This window comes from Coffea eugenioides, chromosome 9 (assembly GCF_003713205.1).
Source record: "Coffea eugenioides isolate CCC68of chromosome 9, Ceug_1.0, whole genome shotgun sequence".
NCBI lineage: Eukaryota > Viridiplantae > Streptophyta > Magnoliopsida > Gentianales > Rubiaceae > Coffea > Coffea eugenioides.
Genome location: NC_040043.1, coordinates 5,626,024 through 5,650,592, shown reverse-complemented (window position 1 = coordinate 5,650,592; position 24,569 = coordinate 5,626,024). Strand labels below are relative to the sequence as shown.

Sequence of the window (24,569 nt, the reverse complement as noted above, 5' to 3'; positions counted from 1 at the left end):
TCAAATGATTGGAGTAGCTGCAATAATCAACTCGGATGGTGGTTCATGCTTAAGGCTCGTCTTGCCTCATTGTTAAGACGTATAGAACTAATTTCGCTTGTGATCAATTGTAAATGTGCTTTCTTGGAAAATCGCTGCAAGCAGTAATATTGTGTAAATTCACTGCGCATGCACTGTTAGGAAAAGAAGAAAAAGTAAATTACCATACACAAAATTGTAGCTTTATCATTTCTTTGTCTTCTGATGCTGGGATCACAAACTGGGCATATCTATTGGCTATTGCTCGTAATTATATGAGGGAAGTAAACGTTCGCTTTACTTGAAAAAAAGTTTGTCGCTCATTTCTTCCGGTTATAAGATAGATTGTAGGATATTCTGATAGCATCTTGTCTGTGTCTATGTGCATGCTGGATCTTGCAGAAGCACTGCAGTTGCCTGGTTCTTCTTTTTAACTCCTAAAGAACAAGTTCAGAATTAATTGACAAAAGATGGTTGTGCTACGGGAAAAAGAAATGTTTGTTGGTGGCTTTTAAGGAATTCTGCATAAATACACTCGGCAAAAGTTCTTAAAATGGTTCTCTCAGAGTGTGATTCAGAGTTTGACGGATTAAACAAATTAAAGTAAATCTTATATATACTGACAGTATATACATTATTATTGTTTGATTCATGACGTGTGTAAAAGTGAAATTTCAAATTCAAATTTTACATAATTGTTATTCATTCAATGTTGATAGTGCATACACTGTTAATGTAAAAAAGATTAATCCAACAAATTACGGTTGAAAGCTTTCTGTATTAACAGTAGAACTCACCAAGCTGTGAACGAGCACATAAGCTAGTTTTACAAGGTTGTTCTCAGGAACTGTACAACGAAATAGAGAACGGCAAGAAACAATGCAAATTGATAGGCATCTCTTTGGAAGCTGTCATCCCTCTGGAAGAACTGAATCATGGAGAAGAAAAGTCCAAAATCATATCAATTCCCAGTAGCATATATATAAAGGCGAAAGAATGATTGCTGAGAAGTAAGTAAATTACAAAGTAGTGACTTTACTTTCGTTGGATCACCAGAAGGGTCTGGATACATCTCAACATTCTTGTTCTCTGTTATGCGTCGTCTGTTGAAGTCCTCGACAAAATCTATGACATCTTTTCCAGCCTCTGAAGTAGCATGGAGTCTCCGCGAAGCCCAGAAATACGCTTGAGCAAGGAATGAAGATGCTGATAAATCCCATAATTCTTCATGCTCAATCACTTGCCCACTAATTTGGTTCAAGGTGAATTTGGAGTGTACTTTAACAATCAGTTCTTCTCCAATTAGAGATTTAGGCTTCCCCCTCAGCGTCCATTTTATGCTCAACAAACTGGTGGACAGCATGACCATTTCCTGCACACTCTGGAGAAAGAAACAAAGTAGAATTTTGCAAATCAAGGTGAAACATACGTTAGCCAAAAAGCAAATCAAAAGCGTGTTAACTGAACAACTTGTTGCTGATAATGTGATCAGGAACCAATATGGAGCAGCAGAAGAGGAGATTTATTTACAAGTACGCTAAGGAAATCATGCTTAAGGTAATTACCACACTAGAATGGTGGGGGAAAATTCAACTTCAGTTGCCAGAAAGCTTACCACTTTGGGGTCCTCTAGCGCTTGAATTGCCCATAGCGGTCTCTTGTACTTTTCTCGACCAGTAAAACTTCTGAATGGATCCTGCAATTAGTTATTAACATTAAAAAAAATGCCACCATTGATCAAAACCAATTCAGAAACTAGCATCTAAAGATAATGTATAAACACCTTATATTTAACAGAAGCAGCAAAGGTCCCGAGGGCACGATTTCCTTGACGAAGCACTAGGATATCACGCACGAGTTGTCTGGCGGTGGCTTCAACAGAGGGGCTACTGATGCATTCAAATTCATTGCAGAGCTCACCAAAATCCATGCCGTCCACGAGCTTGTCAGCCTCTGATCTTTCAGAGACTGACACTTCTGTTTGATTTGAGTCATTTATGACTGCAATTCATTGGTAGTAGCCACGGTTAAGCAAAGGATAGTCACGCTAACACATTCTGCTCCCGGAATCAAGAAAAACAACATTTATACTTCTAGCATGGCCCAAGATTTGAGAATTTCAGCTATCAAACTAACAAGGAGCTGAGGAGGATTGGAGGTTCCAACATTACGAATTGCCAAGGACGTCTAATGATAAAACGCAAGAATTGTAGCTTTATGGAGGCTCAAAGTTTCAATTTTTCATTAATAGCTTCAAGCTTATACTCGGAAAAAGAACAGGCAAAAGAAAACCAAGAAATTGCGGCTAGCCCATTATATCTGTACACCATGCAAGTAACAATTACCTTCATATTTATAAGAGGAAGGGAAAATAGTGCAAAATATCAGATTAAAGAGAGCTCTGGCTCGAGAGGGAAGGACCTTTAGTTACTGGGATATATATGTTTCTCAATCTAGAATAAGATGAAGATAACAGAATAAGGAAACAATTACCTCGGCTGAGGAATTTGTTGGGTCGATGTTGCGGAAAGGATGCATTGGTAGGGGGCTTCTTGGAGCAGTGGAAGATGAGGTGATGACAGCATTTGGTTGTAGGAGAGGACGAAGTAAAGGTGGAGAAAAGAGCAAGAACAGAGGCAGAGGAAGAAGAGACAGCTGCAGCAGCAACAGAAGCATTCATCTCTTTCTTTCCATTCTGCCTAGCGTCCGGATGGATTGGGATGGTCCCTCTATTTTTTTTTTCCTCTGTTTCAGATTTTGTCAGTCCACTCAGTTTTGTTTGGCTCGATCTTTCTGGTGTGTGTTGGATAAGGTGTGATTTACTTTGTGGTGCAGGAGTGTGCTGCTGTGTCCGTGCGCGCCGTTGCATTTCGTGGGTAACAAGTGGCAACTTACATGGCTTAATCTTCTTCACCAGCTGGTTGGGGAGATCTCAAATCCTAAATCTACTGGTCTGAATGGTCCGACCACTGCAAATACAAAAATTATAGACCCAAAAACCGGTCAAATCAGCGACTCAAGCAATCTCTTAGCTAGTCATAATGTTCATGAACTTGGACTAACTATAGGATTTGATTCATGGTTTTACTTGTGGCTAACTGAAAAAAGGGTCAGTTGATTTAGTGGCAATTTTTTGGTTTCAAGCAATTTTTTGGCATGACAAGAAAAAGAGAAATTCAAACACGACTTGAAGTTAATGAATATTACCAATAGTTGAATATAATTAGATCAGCCTGTTAGTAATACGAACAAAAATTGGTTGATCGACTCAACCTACTGGTAGATATGTTAACTCGATAAAATGCCACCTTAGTAATAATTGAACTCTACATATGCCAGCCATTGTAAGTAACTGCTAAAACTAGCAACCACAAATCTCACTTGAAGGTTTTAATTGTAGGTTTTATGCCGTATTGTATATGGCATTATTAGATTAATGTTTTGGTTGGATACTTAACTTTGTGACCTGGTTTACGCTTAGCGGGTTAAGCAACTCGGTTTGGTTCAATTCATTAACAAGTTGGTCAAGATGCGTAATGACACAAACTTTTAGTGGACCAAATCTCAATTGAGATTTTCTGACAAGTACATAATTACATTAGGACATGGTCCATTGCCACCCCTAAACGTGCATAGTTACCCAACTATTTTTTTCTGGTGGGATTCAAATTAGTGTGTGTGAGTAGTGGTCACGTGGAAATGGGATTGATGCAACAAATATTGGAATGACAAGAGCATAAATAAGTAAAGTGTTCACCAGCCCTTGGATGTGGTCACCACCAAGCACTTATGAGCAGTCGTCATGATGAAATGGGATTGATACAACAAATATTGGAATGACAAGAGCATAAATAGCTAAAGTGTAAAACAACTCAACTTGCCAACAGGCCAAGGTGGCCTGGTGGTCACACCACCAAGCACTTTGAGTCTTGGCAGTGTTGGAAGGTCAAAGGTTGCCTTCCACAAAATTGCAACCGAATGTGGTTGCTTTCAATGGTTTTTTCTAATATGGAGTTTTTACTTCTATCGGCTCTCTCTACTCTAAATTAAGATAGATTAAATTATAAGAATGTTATCGTTGTGATATAAAAAAAGGTTGAACAACTCAACTTTGTTCATAGAGCAAAAAGCAGATACTCACCAGAAATGCAGAGAGCAGAGACTTCATTCCAATTGAAAAAAATGTCTATAAGAATTGGATTTGTTATCAAATTTATATTGTCTCTGAGCTTTCTAATTATAATGAAATTAGACAACCAACTTGTGAAAGGTAAATTTGGCCTGAAAAAGATTTAAAATCTCTCTCGAATGGAATGGGGGAGGAGAGGGTTGGATGGTATAGGGAGAAAGAGTATAAGTAAGAGATTTGGGTTCGAACCCCTTACTTACATTTCAAAAAAACAAAACTCCCTGGAATTGTAGTTTATAGTTAGAAGATTGAATTCCAGCACTTTAATCAAAATTCAAAGGGTGTGTCATTGCACCTCTCTGATTATTTACACGTGCCTTTCTAACTAATACTTTATATGACCCATTTTAATTACTTTACTAACCCCCAAATTACTAGAGCGTACGATTCCTTACCAAATTAAAAAGGATAAAATATATTTTATCCCCCTGTAGTTTAGCAAATTTTCACATAATCCTCTATGGTTTTAAAAGAAATGCAAAATCCCTTCATGATTTGAATAGAAGTGTTAAAATAATGAAAATGATCCTCTATAATGGAACCCACGAAAATGTCGAGATTACTTTTGTTTAAAAACTAAAATGGTTGTAGTGATCAAAATATATAAATATAATATGCACGATACTTTAAGTTCTTATAATTTTGTATTTTATTACATAACTCCCTATAATTTATAATTTAGTAATTTATCACATAATCTTCTTGTGATTTTCAAAATATTTACATAAACCTCCCTGTGGTTAATAAATAATTTTTAACTTTATATAGGGGTATTTTTGACATTTTAATTGACTCTATTATGGAATGCAAATTTAGTCACATTGACACTTTAGTTCAAATCATCGGGGAGTTATATATAACTTTAAAATAACAAAGGGATTATATAGAAAAGCGCTAAATCATCGGGGGAGTGGTGTGGGGGGTAAAGTGTAATTTACCCAATGAAAAACTTGTGTAGGATATGAGAACAGAGACTTCTTTGCTGCTCAGTATTTTCGTTTCTTTTCTTTTCTTTTTTTCCCCCTAGTTTTCTTTTTGCGATTCATGTGATATTGCTTACCACAATTGACCAATGTACAAATCACAAGCTATCAGCAGCACTATAAGTGGATCCGTTGCTATTTTGTGGAGCCATTGCATCCATTCATCTAAAATGGACTAAAAAACAGATAACTCTTACTTTCTTTACATAACATAACAGTCAATTATCTACGCTCTCGTGTCTTTCGATCTTAGGTAATACTCTGCTCTAGAGGCTCAAATAATGAGGTTAATCAAGGATAGACATTGGATGCTGCATCAATCTTGTAAATCTTAACAAACTTAAAGGATCATTTACTTATTCCCCTTGACAGATACTTAACTTAAATGTTCAGTCAGGTCCTCCTCATCCTGTAATTGTGGTTGAGCATTATTTTGGACACACTTCATTTACTTCCATGTCCTTTTCAGTCAATGCAATTTGCTCATACATTGGCAACTTCTTGGCTTCTTTTTCACATCCTTTCTCTTTGATGCTGGTGTTGTCATTTTCTTTGCATTCTTAAAACCTTACCATATTATATATACACTAGTGTGTCACAGTCTTTCTCAGTGCAAGAAACACATTTATCTTCTTGTTAGCCATGGCGTTCATTAGCTATTTCCTGTTCAGCATGTTAGCCAGTCGCTTGCTTCTGTCATCTAGTCCTGTTGAAGCAGCTCCGAAAGATGCTCTAGTCACAAGCCTCCCTGGATTTAATGGCACTTTCCCTTCGAAACATTACTCGGGGTATGTTTTTTGAACTATGTGTAAATATCTCTCTCATTTCTGGTTTAATTGTTAACATGCATCCTTTTTCTTGATTTATATGACATGCAAATTCAAATGTGTAAAGGTATGTGACAATCGACTCGGCTACTCCGAAGCACCTCTTTTACTACTTTGTTGAGTCAGAAAGAAATCCATTGAAAGACCCTCTCGTCTTATGGCTCAATGGTGGACCTGGCTGCTCTAGCTTTGATGGATTTATCTATGAACATGGTAATCTCTTCTTCCTAACATTACCAATTATTTTTCAATCTTATTGATGAAACAAAGATTCAGTGGGGGTGTCTATGGTTTTTCCATGCACTTGCACTTGTACTAAATCAATTTTCCTTCACAAGATATGGTGATCATTCAGAATTAATTCCCTGCAGGACCCTTTAACTTTGAAGCACCAAAGAAACAAGGGGAGTTGCCTATATTGCATCCCAATCCATCTAGTTGGTCTAAGGTGTGGTTTGATTTTAATGATCTGATCGGCTTATAATTTTTCTTTCTGCAATTTGTTCAGTACATGACAATCTTGTAATCCAAAATTTATTTTATACGTAGCCATTACATTTCTGAGCCGCCTTGCAGGTCTCAAACATCATCTATCTAGATTCTCCATCAGGGGTTGGGTTTTCATACCCAAATCTTCCGACTGGAGATCTACAAACGGCCTCTGATACTCATGCTTTTCTCCTCAAGGTTCAATTTGATCATTAAGATTTCATTTCCTTAATACTTCATTATTTACGTGCAAAGATACAAAATTTTCTTCTGACAAATCATTTACTGGTTGTACTTGAATGAAATGATCAGTGGCTTGAGCAATATCCAGAGTTTCAAGCAAATCCATTTTATATCAGTGGAGAGTCTTATGCTGGCATTTACGTGCCAACTCTAGCATCCGAAGTGGACAAAGGTATCCTTATATATATCTAGTAAACAAACGCACGCGTGCGTGCGCGCACACACAACACACATTCTGCATATGCATATTTGCTTTGGATGTCAGCTCCCCCTCCCCTTGAATTAGGTTAGAATAGGTTATATAAATGTCATGTTGCGAAAAAAAAAATTGGCTTTGGGATGTCATCTTGAGACAGTTTTCTTTTCCTTTCTGCAGGAATCAAAGGTGGTATTAAACCGAAAATCAATTTCAAGGTAGGCCAAAATGGCTCAACCTTTTGATGGGCAGTGCTTTAAATATTATCACCATTTGTGTAGAAAATTAATTCCACTGCAACATATGATACAGGGCTACATGGTAGGAAATGGAGTTTGCGAGTCTAAGTTTGATGGAAACAATGCTTATGTTCCATTTGTACATGGGATGGGCCTCATCTCTGAAAGTGTTTTCAAGGCAAGTAATAAAACAAGGTTGACTTAATTAGTATGCCACAATTAATTCCAGCAGCTTTCTTGTCCTTTCTAAACAGTTTCTTGTAAGACATGGATTCTTGTATTAGTACATTTTTTGGGTTAAAAAAAAAAAAGGGAAAGTATAGAAGAAATCACCTCATTGCTGTGGATTATCAAATCAAGCAAAGGATTATCTGCATAGTCTGAGATGTTAAATTCTCATAGCAATTGCAGGAACCTAATCTTTTTCTTCTTCTTTCTTTTGGTTTAAATCTTGGGTGACAGGAAGCTGAAGCTAATTGTAAGGGGGACTACGATAGCGAAGACCTTCCTTGCCAAGCAATAATCTCACACATCGACGGCGTGAGACGTCTTTCCCTGCTAAATTATATATGAGCACTAAAAAAGATTAAGCTTATACATGAATTAATTAAGGTGAATTAAAAGTTCTTGGCTACCCTAAACATGAATTGATAATTGGTTGTGTGATCATGACCAGCTGGTCAGCGGGTTGAACATATATGATATACTGGAACCATGCTATCACAACAACAAAATCCCAGAAACAACGTCCACAGACAATACAAGCTTACCAAAAAGCTTTCAAGAACTGGGAAAGACTGACAAGCCTCTGCCGGTGAGGAAGAGGATGTTTGGTCGTGCATGGCCTTATCGAGCTCCTGTGAGAGATGGGATTGTTCCATCATGGCCACAATTAACTCAATCACTCCACGCCCGAGGAGTTTCCGTCCCATGCACAGTGAGTTAATTCACACACACACACACACACACACAAATATATGTATTTTCTTAAAATGATGTTTGGATTCAATGATGCGAACAAAAAGATTTCTTGGAAAAACGCAGGATGATGAAGTAGCAACTGCATGGCTGAACAATGAAGCTGTGAGGAAGGCAATTCATGCTAGTCCGGTACATATATACAAACATATATACTAGAAAAGAATTTTTTTTTGGTTAATCTTGTAAACTGGGACATGATTAAATCCTGATCAGGAGAGTGGGAGTTGGGGGATATGCAATGCCCTTTCATACAATCATGATGCAGGAAGCATGATCCCCTACCACAAAAATCTTACATCCGCTGGATACCCTGCTCTCATTTACAGGTAACTTTTTAAGGCAAAAATCACCCTAGTTTTATTGCATTTGATCAATTTCTTCAATAAAAGTCTTGTGCATTGACAAAAACAACATGTAAATTTTTTGACAGTGGGGATCATGACCTGTGCATCCCATTCACTGGAACCCAAGCCTGGACTGCCTCCCTCGGCTATGAAGTTGTGGACCAATGGCGACCTTGGCTATCTAACGACCAAGTTGCTGGGTACGTATACCTTCAATTCTTACCATTTTATTAAAATTAAACCCTTTTTTTTTTTTTTTAAGGATTAGAGATTTTCTTTATTCCTTCTGATCAAAATAAATTTAATATTTTTTGTAAATTATTTTGGTTAGTTTAAGTCTAATTGCCTATATATACAAAAAAGTGACTGTTACCATTAATTTGTTTCTTGTGATCTTTCAATTTCTGGTATCTGGTCTTTATGCCACTCCAAAGAGGTCTATAAAACTGAAATAATTTGATGAGAGCATCTAAAACTAACAAAGACATATGTGTTGCCTATTTCAGGTATTTACAAGAATATGCCCATAATCTGACTTTTCTCACAGTAAAGGTATAAATTTGTGGATTTTTATTTTGTTTCTCTTTCATTTAATAAAGCAATAAGTACATTATAATGCTTATTCAAATTCTCCAAATTCATAATTTCAATTAATACCGCGGATTATCAATTCATGCAGGGGTCTGGACACACTGTACCGGAGTACAAGCCAAGGGAGTCATCGGACTTCTACAGCCGTTGGTTGCAAGGACAAAAGATTTGATGTGCCCATCAACAAGTGGTTTTTGATTATCTGGAACATTAATTGTTGCAGTAGCCCAAAAAAAAAAAGAAGAAAAAGGATGTAGAAAATTCATTTGTGTCCAGAGAAAAAGAAATTGTAGAAATGAAATGTATACCAAATGAAAAATGAGAAAAGATATGATGACCAAAGAAATCCTTCTTGTTCCATCCATTAATTGTTCTTGGCTTTTTTGTTCCTTCTGCAGTGCATTTCTGACCCCTTGAATACTTTTTTTTTTTTTTTTGGTAACAATAGCATTGATTACTAAACAAAAAAAAAGAAAAAGGTGTGAATTGGATAATGAAAGAATGAATAATAAAATAAAAAAAAATTCAACACTATGACCAGATTAATGCATAAGAAATTTGCATAAAAATAACCATGTTTAAGATAAGATTGAACAATAATCAGTGATCCTAATTCAAATTCCCTTTCTCCGTACCGAATCTCACCCATTCTTTGCTAAAATTAAAACCAAAGAAAAAAAAAAACTAAGAAATCTTCTTTCTTGACGGTGTTTGTTTTATGAGTTCACCTATAAAAAATGACCGTAAAATCACAACATGTTTAAATGATAAATATAATATGAAAATGTCTAAAATGACTATTTGTCATGTGTCGTTTAGAGTAGAATTTTTCTTGTTTTACTTTAACCTTTTCTAGTGGCCTGTGAATTTGTGATTACTACATGATACTAGAAGTCTATTTTAAGTAGGTGAAAAATGGTAGAGCATTATAGGCCAGTTATTTCGGGCTGGACAGGCCCGCATTGTTGGGCTAAGAGACAGTTGTAGGAGTTGCTGTACAGTTCGGGTTGCCGGACATGACTTGAGTAGGGGAAAGCGGTAGATAGGGAGAAAAATGAGGCTTAAGCTCGCTCTGATTGGGCGGCGTGTGCCCTTTTTGTTGTTTCTCTCCAACCACATGTCGTATTCTTAATATTTGGTTTAATTATATATTTGAAGTTATATTCTTAAATTTTGGACAATTTTTATTTTTTTCCTATGATTCATTACCTCTTTATTTATAACAAATTTCAATCGACATATTGATTTCCTACCTTTTTAACAATTAATTTCCTTCCTTTTTCACTTCCTTACTTATGGCAACTTTTAATCAATTTGCTAATTTTTTTCCTTATATACGTTTGTATTAATTATGCCTTACTACATCTTTTCATCAATTGACAAATACTTTTACTTACTTTTAGTTCTCTCCAATCACATTTTGTATTCTTATTATTTGGCTTGATTTATGTTACTTACTATTACTAAATTTGGACAAATTTTTATTTTTCTATAATTGATTACTTCTTTATTTACAACAAATTTCAATCAACATATTGATTTTCTGCTTTATATATGTTTTCCTTGATTTTTTAAATTTATCTAGAAATCCATAGTTTTGAACGCTATCAAATTCTTGTTTTGATAGGTTATTAAGTTGGATGTTTTGATTTTCTACCAAGTAGATTAACTATCTTTTCGCTACCTGGACATATTTCATGTTTTTGTTTCTTGGTAGTTTTTATTCTTTTCCTTTTTTGAAAACAATTAATTTGCTTTCTTATTTATATAGCAACTTTTAATTATTTTATTAGTTTACACCTTATACACATTTATGTTAATTGTGCCTTACTAAATCTTTTTATCAATCAATTTATAGTTTTCCTTTTTTTTTTTGTTATTTCTCTCCAATAACGTTTTATATTCTTAATATTTGACTTGATTACAAATTAGAAGCTACTATTTCTAAAATTTGGACAGTTTTTTTTTCTATAATTTATTACTTCCTTATGCATAACAAAATTCAATCAACATGTTGATTTTCTACTTTTTTTTATTCTTTTTTCTTTTTTGGTAACAATTAATTCCCTTCTTTTTCCACTTACTTACTTATGGCAATTATTAATCAATTCACTAATTTTCACTTTATATACATTTGCGTTTACTATGCCTTACATTCTACAATCATTCTGCATTCCATATTAGTTTTTGAGTTTTTCTAATGAGATGGATGCCAATTAGGCACTCATGTATCTAAATTTATCTAATCTATTTTGTGTATATATACACTAACAATTATTATCTTTCTTTATATTTATACAATTTCCCTAATTAATCTTACTTTTCAAAAAATCTAATAGGTATAGCTTAATGAGTGCCCATTAGACAGACATTTAAATTTTAGATTATGATCCATTTAATTTGTACAATTAGTTGCACCTTTTTTCTTTTTTTTTTTGAAATTTCTCCATTATTTATTATGTTTTCTCCTTTGGAATCCAATTTATTAAGAACTTATTACAGATAAAAACTCGTTTTGATGTAAGCACAAATTTGGAAAATTTCTTGATTTTATTTTAATAGTTTTTTTCAAATAAATGAAACAATTGCCTCCCAAATTAATTTCCTTTTTTAATTTTTTATTTGAGTAAAATAAAACTTCCTCTATCTATTAGGTTCTTTTTCAATATCTAATTGGAAAATTCAGAATCAATTACCCGTTTTTTACGCTAGTACCCCCTTGCATGTTTTTCAATATCTAATTAGTTTTGTTCTTAAAACCTTGCCATATTATATATACACTGGTGTGTTGTTCTCTTTCTCCGAGCAAAAAACATATTATCTTCTTGTTGGCCATGGCGTTCTCAAGATATTTCCTCTTCAGCATATCAGTCAGCATCTTGCTTCTGTTATCTTGTCATGTTGAAGCAGCTCCGAACGCTGCTCTAGTCACAAGCCTCCCTGGATTTAATGGTGCTTTCCCATCAAAACATTACTCAGGGTTTGTTCTTTGAACTATGTACATATATATATATCTCTAATTTCTGTTTGAATTGCAAACATTTCATATTTCCATTCTAGTGATAATGACGCCCTAAATTGATATGTGTAAAGGTATGTGACCATCGATTCGAATCCTCAGAAGAACCTCTTTTACTACTTTGTAGTATCAGAAGGAAATCCGTCAAAGGACCCTCTTGTCTTATGGCTCAACGGTGGACCTGGTTGCTCTGGCTTTGATGGATTTGTCTACGAACATGGTATTCTTTTTTCTAACCATTACCAAATTTTCAGTCTGACTTGATGAAACAGAGAGACAATGGGGTGTCTGGTTTTTCCATGCACTTGCACTTGTACTAACTAAATCGATTTTCTTTATAAGAGATGATGATCATTTGAATTAATTCCTTGCAGGACCATTCAATTTTGAAGCACCAAAGAGTCAAGGGGAGTTGCCCATTTTGCATCTCAATCCATATAGTTGGTCTAAGGTGTGATTTGATTTCATCATCCAATCAGGGGCTTTTTTTCTTTCTGGGTAAACTCAAAATCTTGTAACTAAAGTTTTTCTGAGCCCTGCAGGTCTCAAACATCATCTATCTGGATTCTCCATCAGGCGTTGGGTTTTCATACCCAAATCTTACCACTGGAGATTTTCAAACAGCCTCTGATACTCATGCTTTTCTCCTCAAGGTACAGTTTGATCATTAAGATTTCATTTCCTTGAGACTTCATTACTTTAAGTACAAAGATATAAATTTTCTTCCAACAAATTAATTACTACCTGTACTCGAATGAAATGATCAGTGGCTTGAGCAATATCCAGAGTTTCAAGCAAATCCATTTTATATGAGTGGGGAGTCTTATGCTGGTGTTTATATACCAACTCTTGCAACTGAAGTGGATAAAGGTACCCTCAAATATGTCCATCACACACATAAAACACACTTGTATCTGTGCTTATTGGCTTTGAGAATGTGACACTTTTCCTTTGTGCAGGAATCAAAGCTGGTGTTACACCGAGAATCAATTTCAAGGTAGGCCATATTGGTACACAACATTTTGATGGGCTGTGCTTTAATTGATCATCATTTGTGTAATAAATTGATTCCATTGCCATCTGATTGCTACAGGGTTATCTGGTAGGAAATGGAGTTTGTGATCCTAAATTTGATGTAAACAATGGTTATGTTGCATTTGTACATGGAATGGGCCTCATCCCTGACAGTCTTTTCAAGGCAAGTAATAAAACTAGGTGGAAATATGAAACTAGAATGACTATTTTAGTGCCAAGATTAATTCCGAAAGTTTTCCTTTCCTTACAATAACATTCAATTTTTTAATATTATTATTATTATTATAAAATAATATTTAGTTCTCTATATGATAAGGTTGATGTGTTTAACGTATCCATATTTTGTCAAGTGAACTATCTTTTTTTTCTTTTTTTTCACTACATGGACTTCTTTAATATATATATATATATATTTTTTTTTTTTTTGAAAATTTTTTTGGTAATAATTAATTCTCTTCCTTTCTCACTTCCTTATTTATAGTAACTTTCAATCAATTTATTGATTTACACCTTATATATTTTCGTATCAATTATACCTTGCTAAGTTATAGTTTTCCATTTTTAAAATCTTTCAACAAATTATGTGCAATCCCATTCAAATAATGGATTAAATAACTAGTTATTATTATAAGATTATAAATAACTCAAAACTACAAGAGTTCATAACTGATTTAAATTACAACTAACACCCAGATTATCAACACAATCTGAGATATTAAATTCTCATAGCAATTGCAGGAAGCTGAAGCTTTTTTTTTCCCTTGGGTACAGGAAGCTGAAGCTGCTTGCAAGGGGGACTACGATCACCAAGACCCTCCTTGCAAAGAAAAAGTCTCACAAATCGACAACGTGAGATGTCTTTCCCTACTAATAATCATCTTTTAGATCATCAAAAGAGATTAAGCTAATACATCAACTAATTGGAGTATGATTGATTAATGACAAAAAACTTCCCTAAAGTTAACTATTTATCAAATGATTCATTGATTATATATAAAAAAAAGGCTATATATCATTGATTAAATTAACTTAAACTCTTGACCACCCTAAACTTGAATTGATTGGTTGTGTGATCATGATCAGCTGGTGAGCGGGTTGAATGTATATGACATACTGGAACCATGCTATCACAAAACAACGTCCACAAAGAACACAAGCTTGCCAAAAAGCTTTCAAGAATTGGGAAAAACTGATAAGCCTCTGCCGGTGAGAAAGAGGATGTTTGGTCGTGCATGGCCTTATCGAGCTCCCGTGAGCGATGGGATTGTTCCATCATGGCCACAATTAACTCAATCTCTTCAAGCCCAAGGAATTTCCGTTCCATGCACGGTTGAGTTTAATTACCTCAAAACTTCCTTGAATGTTCATACATGTCCTTTTGATTATGTTTAGATTACAGTGAAAGAAATTAAGTAGTACATGGGATTTCTTGATGATCAAAATACAGAATGATGAAGTAGCAACTGCATGGCTGAACACTGAAGCAGTGAGGAAGGCCATTCATGCTAGTCCGGTACGTACAAATATATGGCTAGCTGCTAGATTACACATGATCAAACTGTCTTTGATATTTTTATTTTGTACAAGTCTCGAGCGGTAAATAGATGGTTTTTGTTATTCTTCTGATGATATACATGATTAAATCCTCAGGAGAGTGGAAGTTGGAGCCTGTGCAATTACCTTGCATATAATCATGATGCAGGAAGCATGATTCCCTACCACAAAAATCTTACATCTGCTGGATACCCTGCTCTCATTTATAGGTAAAAATTTAAAGGCTATTAATTTGCACACATGTTGAACTTAAATGGGCAGTTTATCTTGTCACAAAAAAATTGCAGACCCTTTGATTTGTGTATTTCCGGAAAAAATTGGATTATTTTCCAAGAATAATTAAAGAAAGTAATTTAAGAACTTAGTAAGACCATAAATAAAAATTTGGGCATATAATATCTATGCCCACATTGCCCCAAAAAAAAAAAAAAAAAAAGAAACTATGCCGAACCCTTTTCCAAGCCTTCTTTTTCCATTTCAAAATTTCTAGATTTGAAAGTCTTTTGTACTGACAAAACTTGTATATTATTCACAGTGGGGATCATGATATGTGTATCCCATTCACTGCTACTGAAGCATGGACTGCCTCCCTTGGGTATCCAGTCGTGGACCAATGGAGGCCTTGGCTATCTAACGATCAAGTTGCTGGGTACGCTTCAAAATTCTTACCATTTGTTTATGATTGATTTGGTTTTGAGAGAGAATTTATCTTTTATTATTCCAATTGAATCTTGGGAAACTGTTGGTGAAGATCTATCTTCTGCGTTTAAATACAATTCAACAATAAATCAATAGGTTATAAACTAGGTTGTTTGCTCCAGCAGGACTAGTAGAGCTGAATATGCTCCTTTCTTTTTTTTGGGAATAGAAGAATCTAAATATGTTACTAATAAGAATTTGTGAACAGTTGATAGTACGAATCTAAATATCTCCTAGAGAGGTTCAATCATCAATGTAGGATATGACATGATTTACTGTGAAGTGATTATGCATTCCAAAATTGGAACAGAGGTAACTATCTAGGATTGTGAAAAATTTCGTGCGAGGTCAATTTTATTGACTGGCAAAACAGGTTTCTGCCATGGTTTGTAACAAAATTTTGCCTTGTCATTTGATGAGGAAAGTAAATTAACAAAGAGGATGTGGTGCCTATTGCAGGTATCTAGTAGAATATGCCCATAATCTGACTTTTCTCACAGTAAAGGTATGAATCTGTGGACTACTTTATGCTTTTCTCTATTATTTACAAAACATAGTAATTCTTGTTCAAATTCGCCATTTTTTGTGTTTTTGTTACCACGGATTATCAATTCATGCAGGGGTCTGGACACACTGTACCAGAGTACAAGCCACAGGAGGCATTGAACTTCTACACCCGTTGGCTGCAAGGACAAAAGATATGATGGGTTATCAACATCAACATGGGGTTTGATTACAGGGAAAATCATGAGTATTGAAATAAAAATAATAAGAAAAAAGGATGTACAAAGAACTCATCTTCCCAGTAGAATTGATTTTCGGGAAGCTGTGACACTTCTTTTGTTTCTCCCTTCTGCAATGCATTTCTGACTTCTTAAATATTTTTGTAACTATAGCATTGATTACTAAACCAAAAGAGCCCACCTATAAAGAGCGATTGAAAATCACGACATTTCTAAATATAAATACAAACATGGGAATCCATAATGTCAAGGCAGTGAGCCATCTTTTAGTCTGTTTCTGTCGCTTAAACTCGTATGCCGCTTAGTATAGGATTTTTCAACAAAAAATGTGATTTTCCGCTAATTGCATTATTAATGGTAAAAGAAGTATAAGATCCTGTTCATCAAGGTGCTTCAAGTGAAAATATTTAGAGTAAATTAATACTGTCCTAATAAAATTTTGGGTACAGATCAAACTTACGAAAATCCATGCAGAAAATACCTGTACATTTTTGTAGACACCAAAGGCTGGTAGAGACTATATCTACTCAGCCCCCATCCTCTCTCTCCTAAATAGACAATTGATGTTGTTAAACAACAAATCATTCAAGATTTATGAATTTGATTTGTTACATCATGCAAGAAAACGCAGACAAATAATCTACTAAACAATTTACTATGCAGAAGATTTTGCATAAAGAAAATACAAAGATGATAGATAGGTATATCAATGGAAAGGGTCTAAATTGATTCATTTTTATCCAAATTTAGACCCATTAAATTATAGTTGAATTCAGAGTTAGACCCAAACCCATATGGGTTTAAAAAAGTAAACCCAAACTTGGACCCTCTTGGGTTTGGATATCTAGAGGGCATCCATGGATATTTTTTGTGAACATATAGTGAAGAACTAAAGTAAAAATATTTTAAAAATATATAGAGTTCAAAAATAACATAAATACCATTCAATTTTTATTTTTAAATAATAAAATTAACATTCAAGATATTGAATTTATTAAGGACTCAAAGAAAAAAACTATTATCAACTAAAACTATCTATTTTCAAAACTTCATTTACATCTTTATTCAATTTTTCATTTGTTTGCTCTTACTTTTTCTCCTACTCCTGAATAGGTTTTGTACCAATTACAATGACAATGACATAGAATATTAAATTATTATATATATATATATACACACACACATACATGGGTTTAGGAGCACTCGATTTAGATCTGAGTTTTGCTCTAGATCATAAAAAATTAGACCCTTCCCAAACTTACGACTCTTTCGCAGGGTTTGGATTTGATTAGGATTCGAGTTTAACAAATTAAACCCAAATCCTATCTAAATATATTGGGTCTGAGTTGGATTTAGGTAAGACTTGACCCATTAACATACATAATGAAAGACCTTTGATACTAGAGTTAAGTTTATCATTATCATATTTCTTTATCATCTTATTCCGTTAGCTATTTCCACTCCTGATTTATAGATACTTTTTATTTTTATTTAAAATCCAATGGATACAAGTAACATTAGAGGGGGTGTTATATATGTCATCTAACTACTGTCCGAGATTGGTTAATAAAATCCCATTATTTCATGAACTAATTAGCATAAAGACGATTTTGTAAACTACATTATTGTGGATATCCTTTGGCTCCTCATTCCTAGCTATCCTTAGTCTTTGTGCTCCTTTATTCTTCTGTATCATGCATGCTTAAATCCTCATTCCTTTGCAATCAGCACAATTGTGTTAATCTCCTCTCTAAGCATTCACTCAAGAATAACATATTCTTATTCATCCGCTCATGGATGTCCCTAAACACTACCTATTCAGCATATTAGTAGTAAGCCTTGTGGTTCTGTTTTCTGATCCTCTTGAAGCAGCACCTAAAGCATCCCTTATCACACATCTGCCTGGATTTAATGGCACTTTCCCTTCAAAACACTATTCAGGGTACATTATCATATCAGTAATTTCTAGCTATTTTGATTTTGAAGTTGTTTTTCTTTTGATTAGTAATAGAACATTAGGTGCCTCCGCATCCAATGCTAGTTGTTGGTATTGATTTCGTAAAAATTTACTTACATGCTTTTCGTTACATGCAAAAATGTTTGAAGGTATGTGAGATTCAAAGGTCAGCGTCATCCAACTCGAAGACACCTCTTTTACTATTTTGTCGAGTCAGAAAGAAATCCATCGAAAGACCCTGTTGTCTTATGGCTTAATGGTGGACCTGGTTGCTCTAGCTTTGATGGATTTGTGTACGAACATGGTACCATATTTCCAACCACAATTACAAACACAAATGCGTGTGTATCTTTCATGCAGTTGTTGTACTGAATTTCCTTCCCATTCATGCGAATTGATCAAGGAATTCCTGGCAGGACCCTTTAACTTTGAAGCACCACAGAAACAAGGGGAGCATCCAATTTTGCATCTCAACCCCCATAGCTGGTCTAAGGTGAAACTGATTCCAAGTAGTGTAATTTGGAAGTCAAAATCTTGCAAATGTTCTTTTAATTCTCCTATTTTCTGAGCCATGCAGGTCTCAAACATCATCTATTTGGATTCTCCATCTGGGGTTGGCTTTTCATACCCAAGTATTCCAACTGGAGATTTACAAACAGCCTCGGACACTCATACTTTTCTCCGCAAGGTATTGGGAAAATTATTAGCGATTAAGTAGACTGCATTGTAGATGAAGATGGTTGCTCAAATTCTCTTGCAACAATTAATAACACTATCTTTTCTTGGATCAAACCAGTGGTTTAAGCTATATCCAGAATTTCAAGCCAATCCATTTTACATCACTGGGGAGTCTTATGCTGGCATTTATGTACCTACTCTTGTATCTAGAGTGGCCAAAGGTACCCTCATCATCATGACAATTATTTTTCTACAAATTGGCTTCTAGATTTTGACTTTTTTGCTTTACAACTTATGCAGGAATTAGAAAAGGTGCCAAACCAAAAATCAATTTAAAGGTGGCTAACAATTAATGTACAAGAGATTCTTGGTTGGCTGAATTTAAAATGATTTGCAGGTAATCGCTTAATTACATTGTAAATTGATGCAGGGATACATGATCGGAAATGGACTTTGCGATTCGGAATTTGATGGACTGAACTCTTTAATTCAGTTTGTACATGGGATGGGCATTATATCCGATAAGCTTCTCAAGGCAAGTAAACTTGATAAATAATAATTCTAGTGCTGCATTGCTTTTTTTTTTTTTTTTTCCCCATGTCTCATTAGTATGACCTTATCTTAAAATAAATAAGATACCAGAAGTTTGTCTAAATTTATTAGAACAACAATCACACTAAAATCTTTATAATCAAACAGTATAACTAACAGAAATCCAATGTGTCCTTTTTCTTTTGACCCTTCTCACCTCCAACTGTCGGAATTAGATTTGAGCATTGAATTTTCCCTAAGAGCCTAAGACCCTAAAACTCTGAATCCAATGTGTCCTCGCCAAAGATTACGTAGTTTATTAAGCAATTCTTTTGAAAAATGTTTTAGTAAAGAAGTAAATCATGCAAATGCAGGAAGCAGAAGTAGCTTGCGATGGGAACTACGAGAGAAATGAAGATAAAACTCAATGTACAACTGCACTCGCAAAAATTGCAGAGGTGAGAAAGAAGCTTTCCTCCACTTACTCTCATATTTTATAGCCATAGCTAATTGATACGTGATTTATCAAACAAATCCCTCTCGAGTTAATTAAGGATCACTTGTTTCATGTACACGAAAAGAAAGGCTAGGCTAATCTTTTCTTTGTTGTTTATTGTCAGTTGATTATGGGGTTGAACATGTATGATATATTGGAACCGTGCTATCACAAGAAAAACCCTGAAGCGACGTCCACAAAGAATACAAGCTTACCAAAAAGCTTTCAAGAACTGGGAAAGACTGATAAGCCTCTGCCGGTGAGAAAGAGGATGTTTGGTCGTGCATGGCCTTATCGAGCTCCTGTGAGAGACGGGATTGTTCCAACATGGCCACAATTAACTCAATCACTCCAAGCCCGAGGAGTTTCCGTTCCATGCACAGTAAGTTTAATTATCTCAAAAATTCCTTGAATGTACATGCATTTCCTTTTGATTATGTTTAGATTACAATGAAAGAAATTAAGTACATGGGATTTCTTGATCGAAGTACAGAATGATGAAGTAGCAACCGCATGGCTGAACGATGAAGCTGTGAGGAAGGCCATTCATGCTAGTCCGGTACATCAACCTAGCTCCATCTATGTTCCTGTGTGCCTTCGTTTTTCAGAATAATCAATTTTTGGCAGTAAATATTGCTTCAGTTAATCTTCTCTCTTGATTTTGATGAAATCCTTAGAAAAGTGGAAATTGGAACCTGTGCTTGGCTGGCTTAGAATATAACCATGATGCCGGAAGCATGCTTTCCTACCACCACAATCTTACGTCCAAAGGATATCGTGCTCTCATTTACAGGTAACTTGAAACTCTACTTGCACATATATCTAAAATTTAATGGATTCAAATTTTAACATGTTTAGACGTATTTGACAATAAATGATACAACATCCTAATTAATTAGATGGGTCTGAATTGTCTAAACAAAATTTATTCTAGCAAATAAGTGATAAACTGTTTATTTATCATTTAACGCAGAATGCGTTCAAATGATAGAATTTTAGTACTTAACAATTCAACGACTTAACAGTTTAGAATTCAAATTTTAAGTTTCAATTTTATTAGACGCACCATTAATGTGTATATTATCCACAGTGGGGATCATGACATGTGTGTCCCATTCACCGGAACCGAAGCATGGACCGCCTCCCTCGGCTATAAGGTTGAGGACGAATGGAGGCCTTGGATGACTAATCACCAGATTGCCGGGTACCCTCTAATTAATTTTTACCATTTTCTAATGACCAGATTGGTTACAAAGCTTCATGATAATATTCGTGGGAGGTCAATGTATTCTATTGAAACAGAAATTGTTGTTCACTTTTATGTTAAATTTGCTGTGGATGATGACAAAATAAAACTTTTAATCAAAGAGATATGGTCTCTATTTGCAGGTATTTACAAAAGTATGCCCATAATTTGACTTTTCTCACCGTAAAGGTACAAAATTCTCCATAGAAAGTTTGTTGTTTGTTTCCCTCTTGCTCAAGTTTGCTTATCAAACTATAGATGAAGTTTCTTGATAGAATATGCCCTTAATGTTACTATTAACAATGGCTATGCATGGATATGGTATACGCAGGGGGCTGGACACACGGTACCGGAGTACAAGCCGCGGGAGTCACTGCATTTCTACAGCCGTTGGTTGGAAGGAGAAAGGATATGAACTATTCATCATATCATGAATTCTAGTCAGATTTTGTGGAAAGTTACGGCTGCTAAACAAATAAACATTTATAATGTGGGTGTTTTTGGATAAATTCTTATTTGCAAAAAAATTAATTTGATTTGTTTTTATCTTTCTAACTATTTTTTTTTTATCTCACATATATCAAATCATAAAAAGTACTACAATATTAATCTACAAAATTATTCTAAATAATCTCCTATCCAAACAGACAGAAACCTCAGAGGAAATTATTCCTTGATTTTTTTTTTTCTATTTCTACTAATCATTTTGACGGATAAGAGTAATTAACAAGCACAAATGAGAAAGAAAAAGGGTAATTACCTAAAATTCTAAAACAAGGAAACTTTAAAAGAAGCACTCCCTCCATGGCTCCATCCCATTTTACTAGTCTTGATTTCTATTTTGGGTTGTCCCAAATTATTTGTCATGGTCTTAAAAGGGAGATGAAAAAAGACCAACCTCTTAATTTTACCCTTCATTCAATTTTTAAAAAGAGCATTAAAGTTATGTTTTAACATTAAATGCTCTAACAAACTAGTGTAAAATTCAAAAACAACTAATAAAATTTGAATTTTAGTTAAGGGGTAATCATAAAAAGAGTTACTTGATGGTTGGTCAAAGATTAAATTTCTTAAAACTATATGTATGCAAAGTTGACATGGGACGGAGAGAGTACCAATTTTAACAAATTGATGCCACCACTTTATAGTGCAATTTAAATAAATTTTTTTTTCGTTTTTGGTCATGAGACGGAAAAATCAGTATCCAAAGCTTCTCTCACAATTTCAGTTTGTTTTGATAGGAGATTATTTGAAACAATTATTACAGCACTTTTTGTGACATGATGATACATATGAAATAAAAAAGTGATTAAAAATTGTGTTTATGATGTAAGTAGAAAAGAAAAAATTTTGATTTTGATTTTTTTTTTTTTTGGCAAGTGTTGATAACCAAACATCATTGATGGGCCAAATGCTAAGTGTAAAAGGTGCTACATGCTTTTGTTAAATATCGGTGTCGGCCCCGGAGATCCACTGACTCAATGATTCTGAGACAAGACCACAGGAACGATGCAGCCCATACAATATTACGAAGGCAATCAACTTCGACCCGTTCAAAACCGAAGGAACATCTGAATCTTTCATCACATATTTGGAACCGTTTGATTCAAATTTCACAATCACTACTTATCACACCACTAAATTATTGATAAATTGGGGGAATAAATAGACCTATAGAATTCCACAGGATTTGGGGCAGGGACGGTCATCAGTATGACCGTCCCTGCACGGTTAAGGGCCAAGATTTGCCCTCAAAATTTTGTGCGACTGAAATTACACCATGTAACTCGATTTCCGCGCCAAGTGTGGGGCCCACCACTATCTGTTGTGAAAATACATCCTGTGAAAAAAAATTTACACGATGTACAAAGAAAGTTACGCGCAGTTGATAATGGCCAAAATTGCCTTGAACGGTTGCACCTGCAACCGTCCGTGCCCCGAGTCCAATTCCACAAGAGTGTTGGATAGCTTTAACTGACCCAGTTTTTTGTTTAAAAATAAAAAATAAAAACAAAGATAAATGAAACCTAACCTATTTTTTAGTAGTTAATCATGAAACCTATAGAAATGGTTTAAAAAAATCTATTAACTGATTCCAATTAACCTTAAACAATCAGTTTTGTGTACCGACTAAAGATTTTTGTGTACAATGATTTCAAAGGGTAAGAAGAATGTGTGTGTGTGTGTGTGCAAGAATTAGGAGAGGAAATTAATAAATATAGCTGGAAAATGTAGAGTCAAAGTGAGTGAAGCTAAAACGAATATCTGTGGCTTAGGATATGAAAATCATGCAACAAAATCATCAAGGGATGCAGACAAATGATCAGACGTCCCCATTGGTTTCTGGCCAAAACTGGGCATATCTTAGAATAGATAGTCCTCTCTTCTCTTCCACATCTCTTTCCCACATATCACTATAGCACGAGAGGGACTTCAATCCCTTTATGACAATGAAAGTAATCCTAACCACGAGAGGGGCTAATTTCTTAGATTATAGGTTAAAAAAAAAACAATCCGCCAAATGTATCTCTGACAGGTTTGTTTTCTAAAACTATAGCGGCCGTGCTGACTAAAACTATAGCGGCCGTGCTGACTCAGCACGGCCGCAAGGTTTTTTTTTTTTAAAAAAAAAAAAGCAGTCAGCTGGGTCAAAAAGGCCTTGGTCAGGCGCCTGACAGTCAAATGTCAGGCACCTGACGCCTTTTGACTGTCAGGCGCCTGACGCTTTTTTTTTTTCAAAAAGCTGTCACCAGCCGTGCCCAATCAGCAATGAATGTAAGCCCAAATGAAATATACGAGTTAGTCCAATTCAAAACTAAAGTAATTAAATTTAAAATTTAAAATAAGTGTTAGCTTTTGTTCTTAATTTGAAATACTAAAAATTAGTAATTTTTTATTATAAACTTGTAAAATTAATTCCCGTCTATCTTGAAGGAAACATACAAAATCACATAATTCATAACTTAAATTCAATTATATTGCCCGCACAAAACCCTAAAATCTAAAACCCTAATGCTAAAAATCCAAAACCCTAAAACCCTAATGCTAAAAACCTAAAACCCTAACGAAAAAACCCTAATGCTAAAAACCTAAAACCTAAAACTAAAAAATTAACGCAAAAACCGTAACCAAAAATTCCAAAAACCGCGACTGACACAACCGACAGCATTGATTTTTTGTCGGCAGCGGACGTGCCCAGTCAGCACGTCCGCGCTGACAGATGCTCAGCAGCGGAGCAGTCTGTTTCTCTGGCGCGGACGTGCTGACTGGGCACGTCCGCGCCTGACATTTCGCAGACACTGCGCCTCTGAATTTGTTCAACTGGCGCACTGAATTTGTTGAACTTTGCAGACGGTTGACATTACGGAACTGAATTTTTTATTTTTTTATTCAGCACGGCCGCTATAGAACAAGAAAATGCCCATGTCAGAGGTGCATTTGCGGGATTGTTTTTTTTTTAACCTATAATCTAAGAAATTAGCCCACGAGAGGGAGAGAGAGAGATGACAAG

General features: G+C 34.9%; 4 protein-coding genes across 5 annotated transcripts; 3 read left to right on the top strand and 1 right to left on the bottom strand.

Annotated features, from left to right (window-relative positions):
• Positions 1-199: 199 nt before the first annotated feature.
• Positions 200-2,774, bottom strand: LOC113748435. 2 transcript variants are annotated; one of them, XM_027291989.1, is made up of 6 exons: positions 2,512-2,774; positions 1,802-2,019; positions 1,634-1,714; positions 1,058-1,399; positions 816-946; positions 200-455 (listed from the first exon to the last, which is right to left on the bottom strand). In XM_027291989.1, exons 1-5 carry the CDS (start codon positions 2,696-2,698, stop codon positions 845-847), a joined length of 930 nt encoding a protein of 309 aa, XP_027147790.1. In that variant the 5' UTR covers positions 2,699-2,774; the 3' UTR covers positions 200-455; positions 816-844. The 2 variants fall into 2 exon arrangements, with proteins under 2 accessions (XP_027147790.1, XP_027147789.1); XM_027291988.1 differs by lacking the exon at positions 200-455 and having other exon boundaries at positions 764-946.
• Positions 2,775-5,819: 3,045 nt separating this feature from the next.
• On the top strand, positions 5,820-9,423 carry LOC113748434 (serine carboxypeptidase-like 20). Its single transcript, XM_027291987.1, has 14 exons — positions 5,820-5,978; positions 6,085-6,230; positions 6,389-6,465; positions 6,594-6,704; positions 6,819-6,921; positions 7,126-7,163; positions 7,258-7,362; positions 7,647-7,724; positions 7,861-8,121; positions 8,229-8,294; positions 8,379-8,491; positions 8,596-8,709; positions 9,016-9,061; positions 9,189-9,423. The coding sequence occupies exons 1-14, from the start codon at positions 5,833-5,835 to the stop codon at positions 9,270-9,272; spliced, it is 1,488 nt and encodes a 495-aa protein (XP_027147788.1). The 5' UTR covers positions 5,820-5,832; the 3' UTR covers positions 9,273-9,423.
• A 2,511-nt stretch (positions 9,424-11,934) lies between these two features.
• LOC113782056 (serine carboxypeptidase-like 20) lies at positions 11,935-16,111 on the top strand. Its single transcript, XM_027327969.1, has 14 exons — positions 11,935-12,080; positions 12,194-12,339; positions 12,494-12,570; positions 12,662-12,772; positions 12,887-12,989; positions 13,079-13,116; positions 13,213-13,317; positions 13,926-14,003; positions 14,238-14,483; positions 14,602-14,667; positions 14,805-14,917; positions 15,244-15,357; positions 15,867-15,912; positions 16,028-16,111. Exons 1-14 carry the CDS (start codon positions 11,935-11,937, stop codon positions 16,109-16,111), a joined length of 1,473 nt encoding a protein of 490 aa, XP_027183770.1.
• A 1,832-nt stretch (positions 16,112-17,943) lies between these two features.
• LOC113782055 (serine carboxypeptidase-like 21) lies at positions 17,944-21,473 on the top strand. The gene is made up of 14 exons (XM_027327967.1): positions 17,944-18,092; positions 18,257-18,411; positions 18,524-18,600; positions 18,685-18,795; positions 18,904-19,006; positions 19,086-19,123; positions 19,216-19,320; positions 19,691-19,774; positions 19,937-20,194; positions 20,306-20,371; positions 20,490-20,605; positions 20,903-21,016; positions 21,202-21,247; positions 21,390-21,473. The coding sequence occupies exons 1-14, from the start codon at positions 17,944-17,946 to the stop codon at positions 21,471-21,473; spliced, it is 1,506 nt and encodes a 501-aa protein (XP_027183768.1).
• Positions 21,474-24,569: the final 3,096 nt, after the last annotated feature.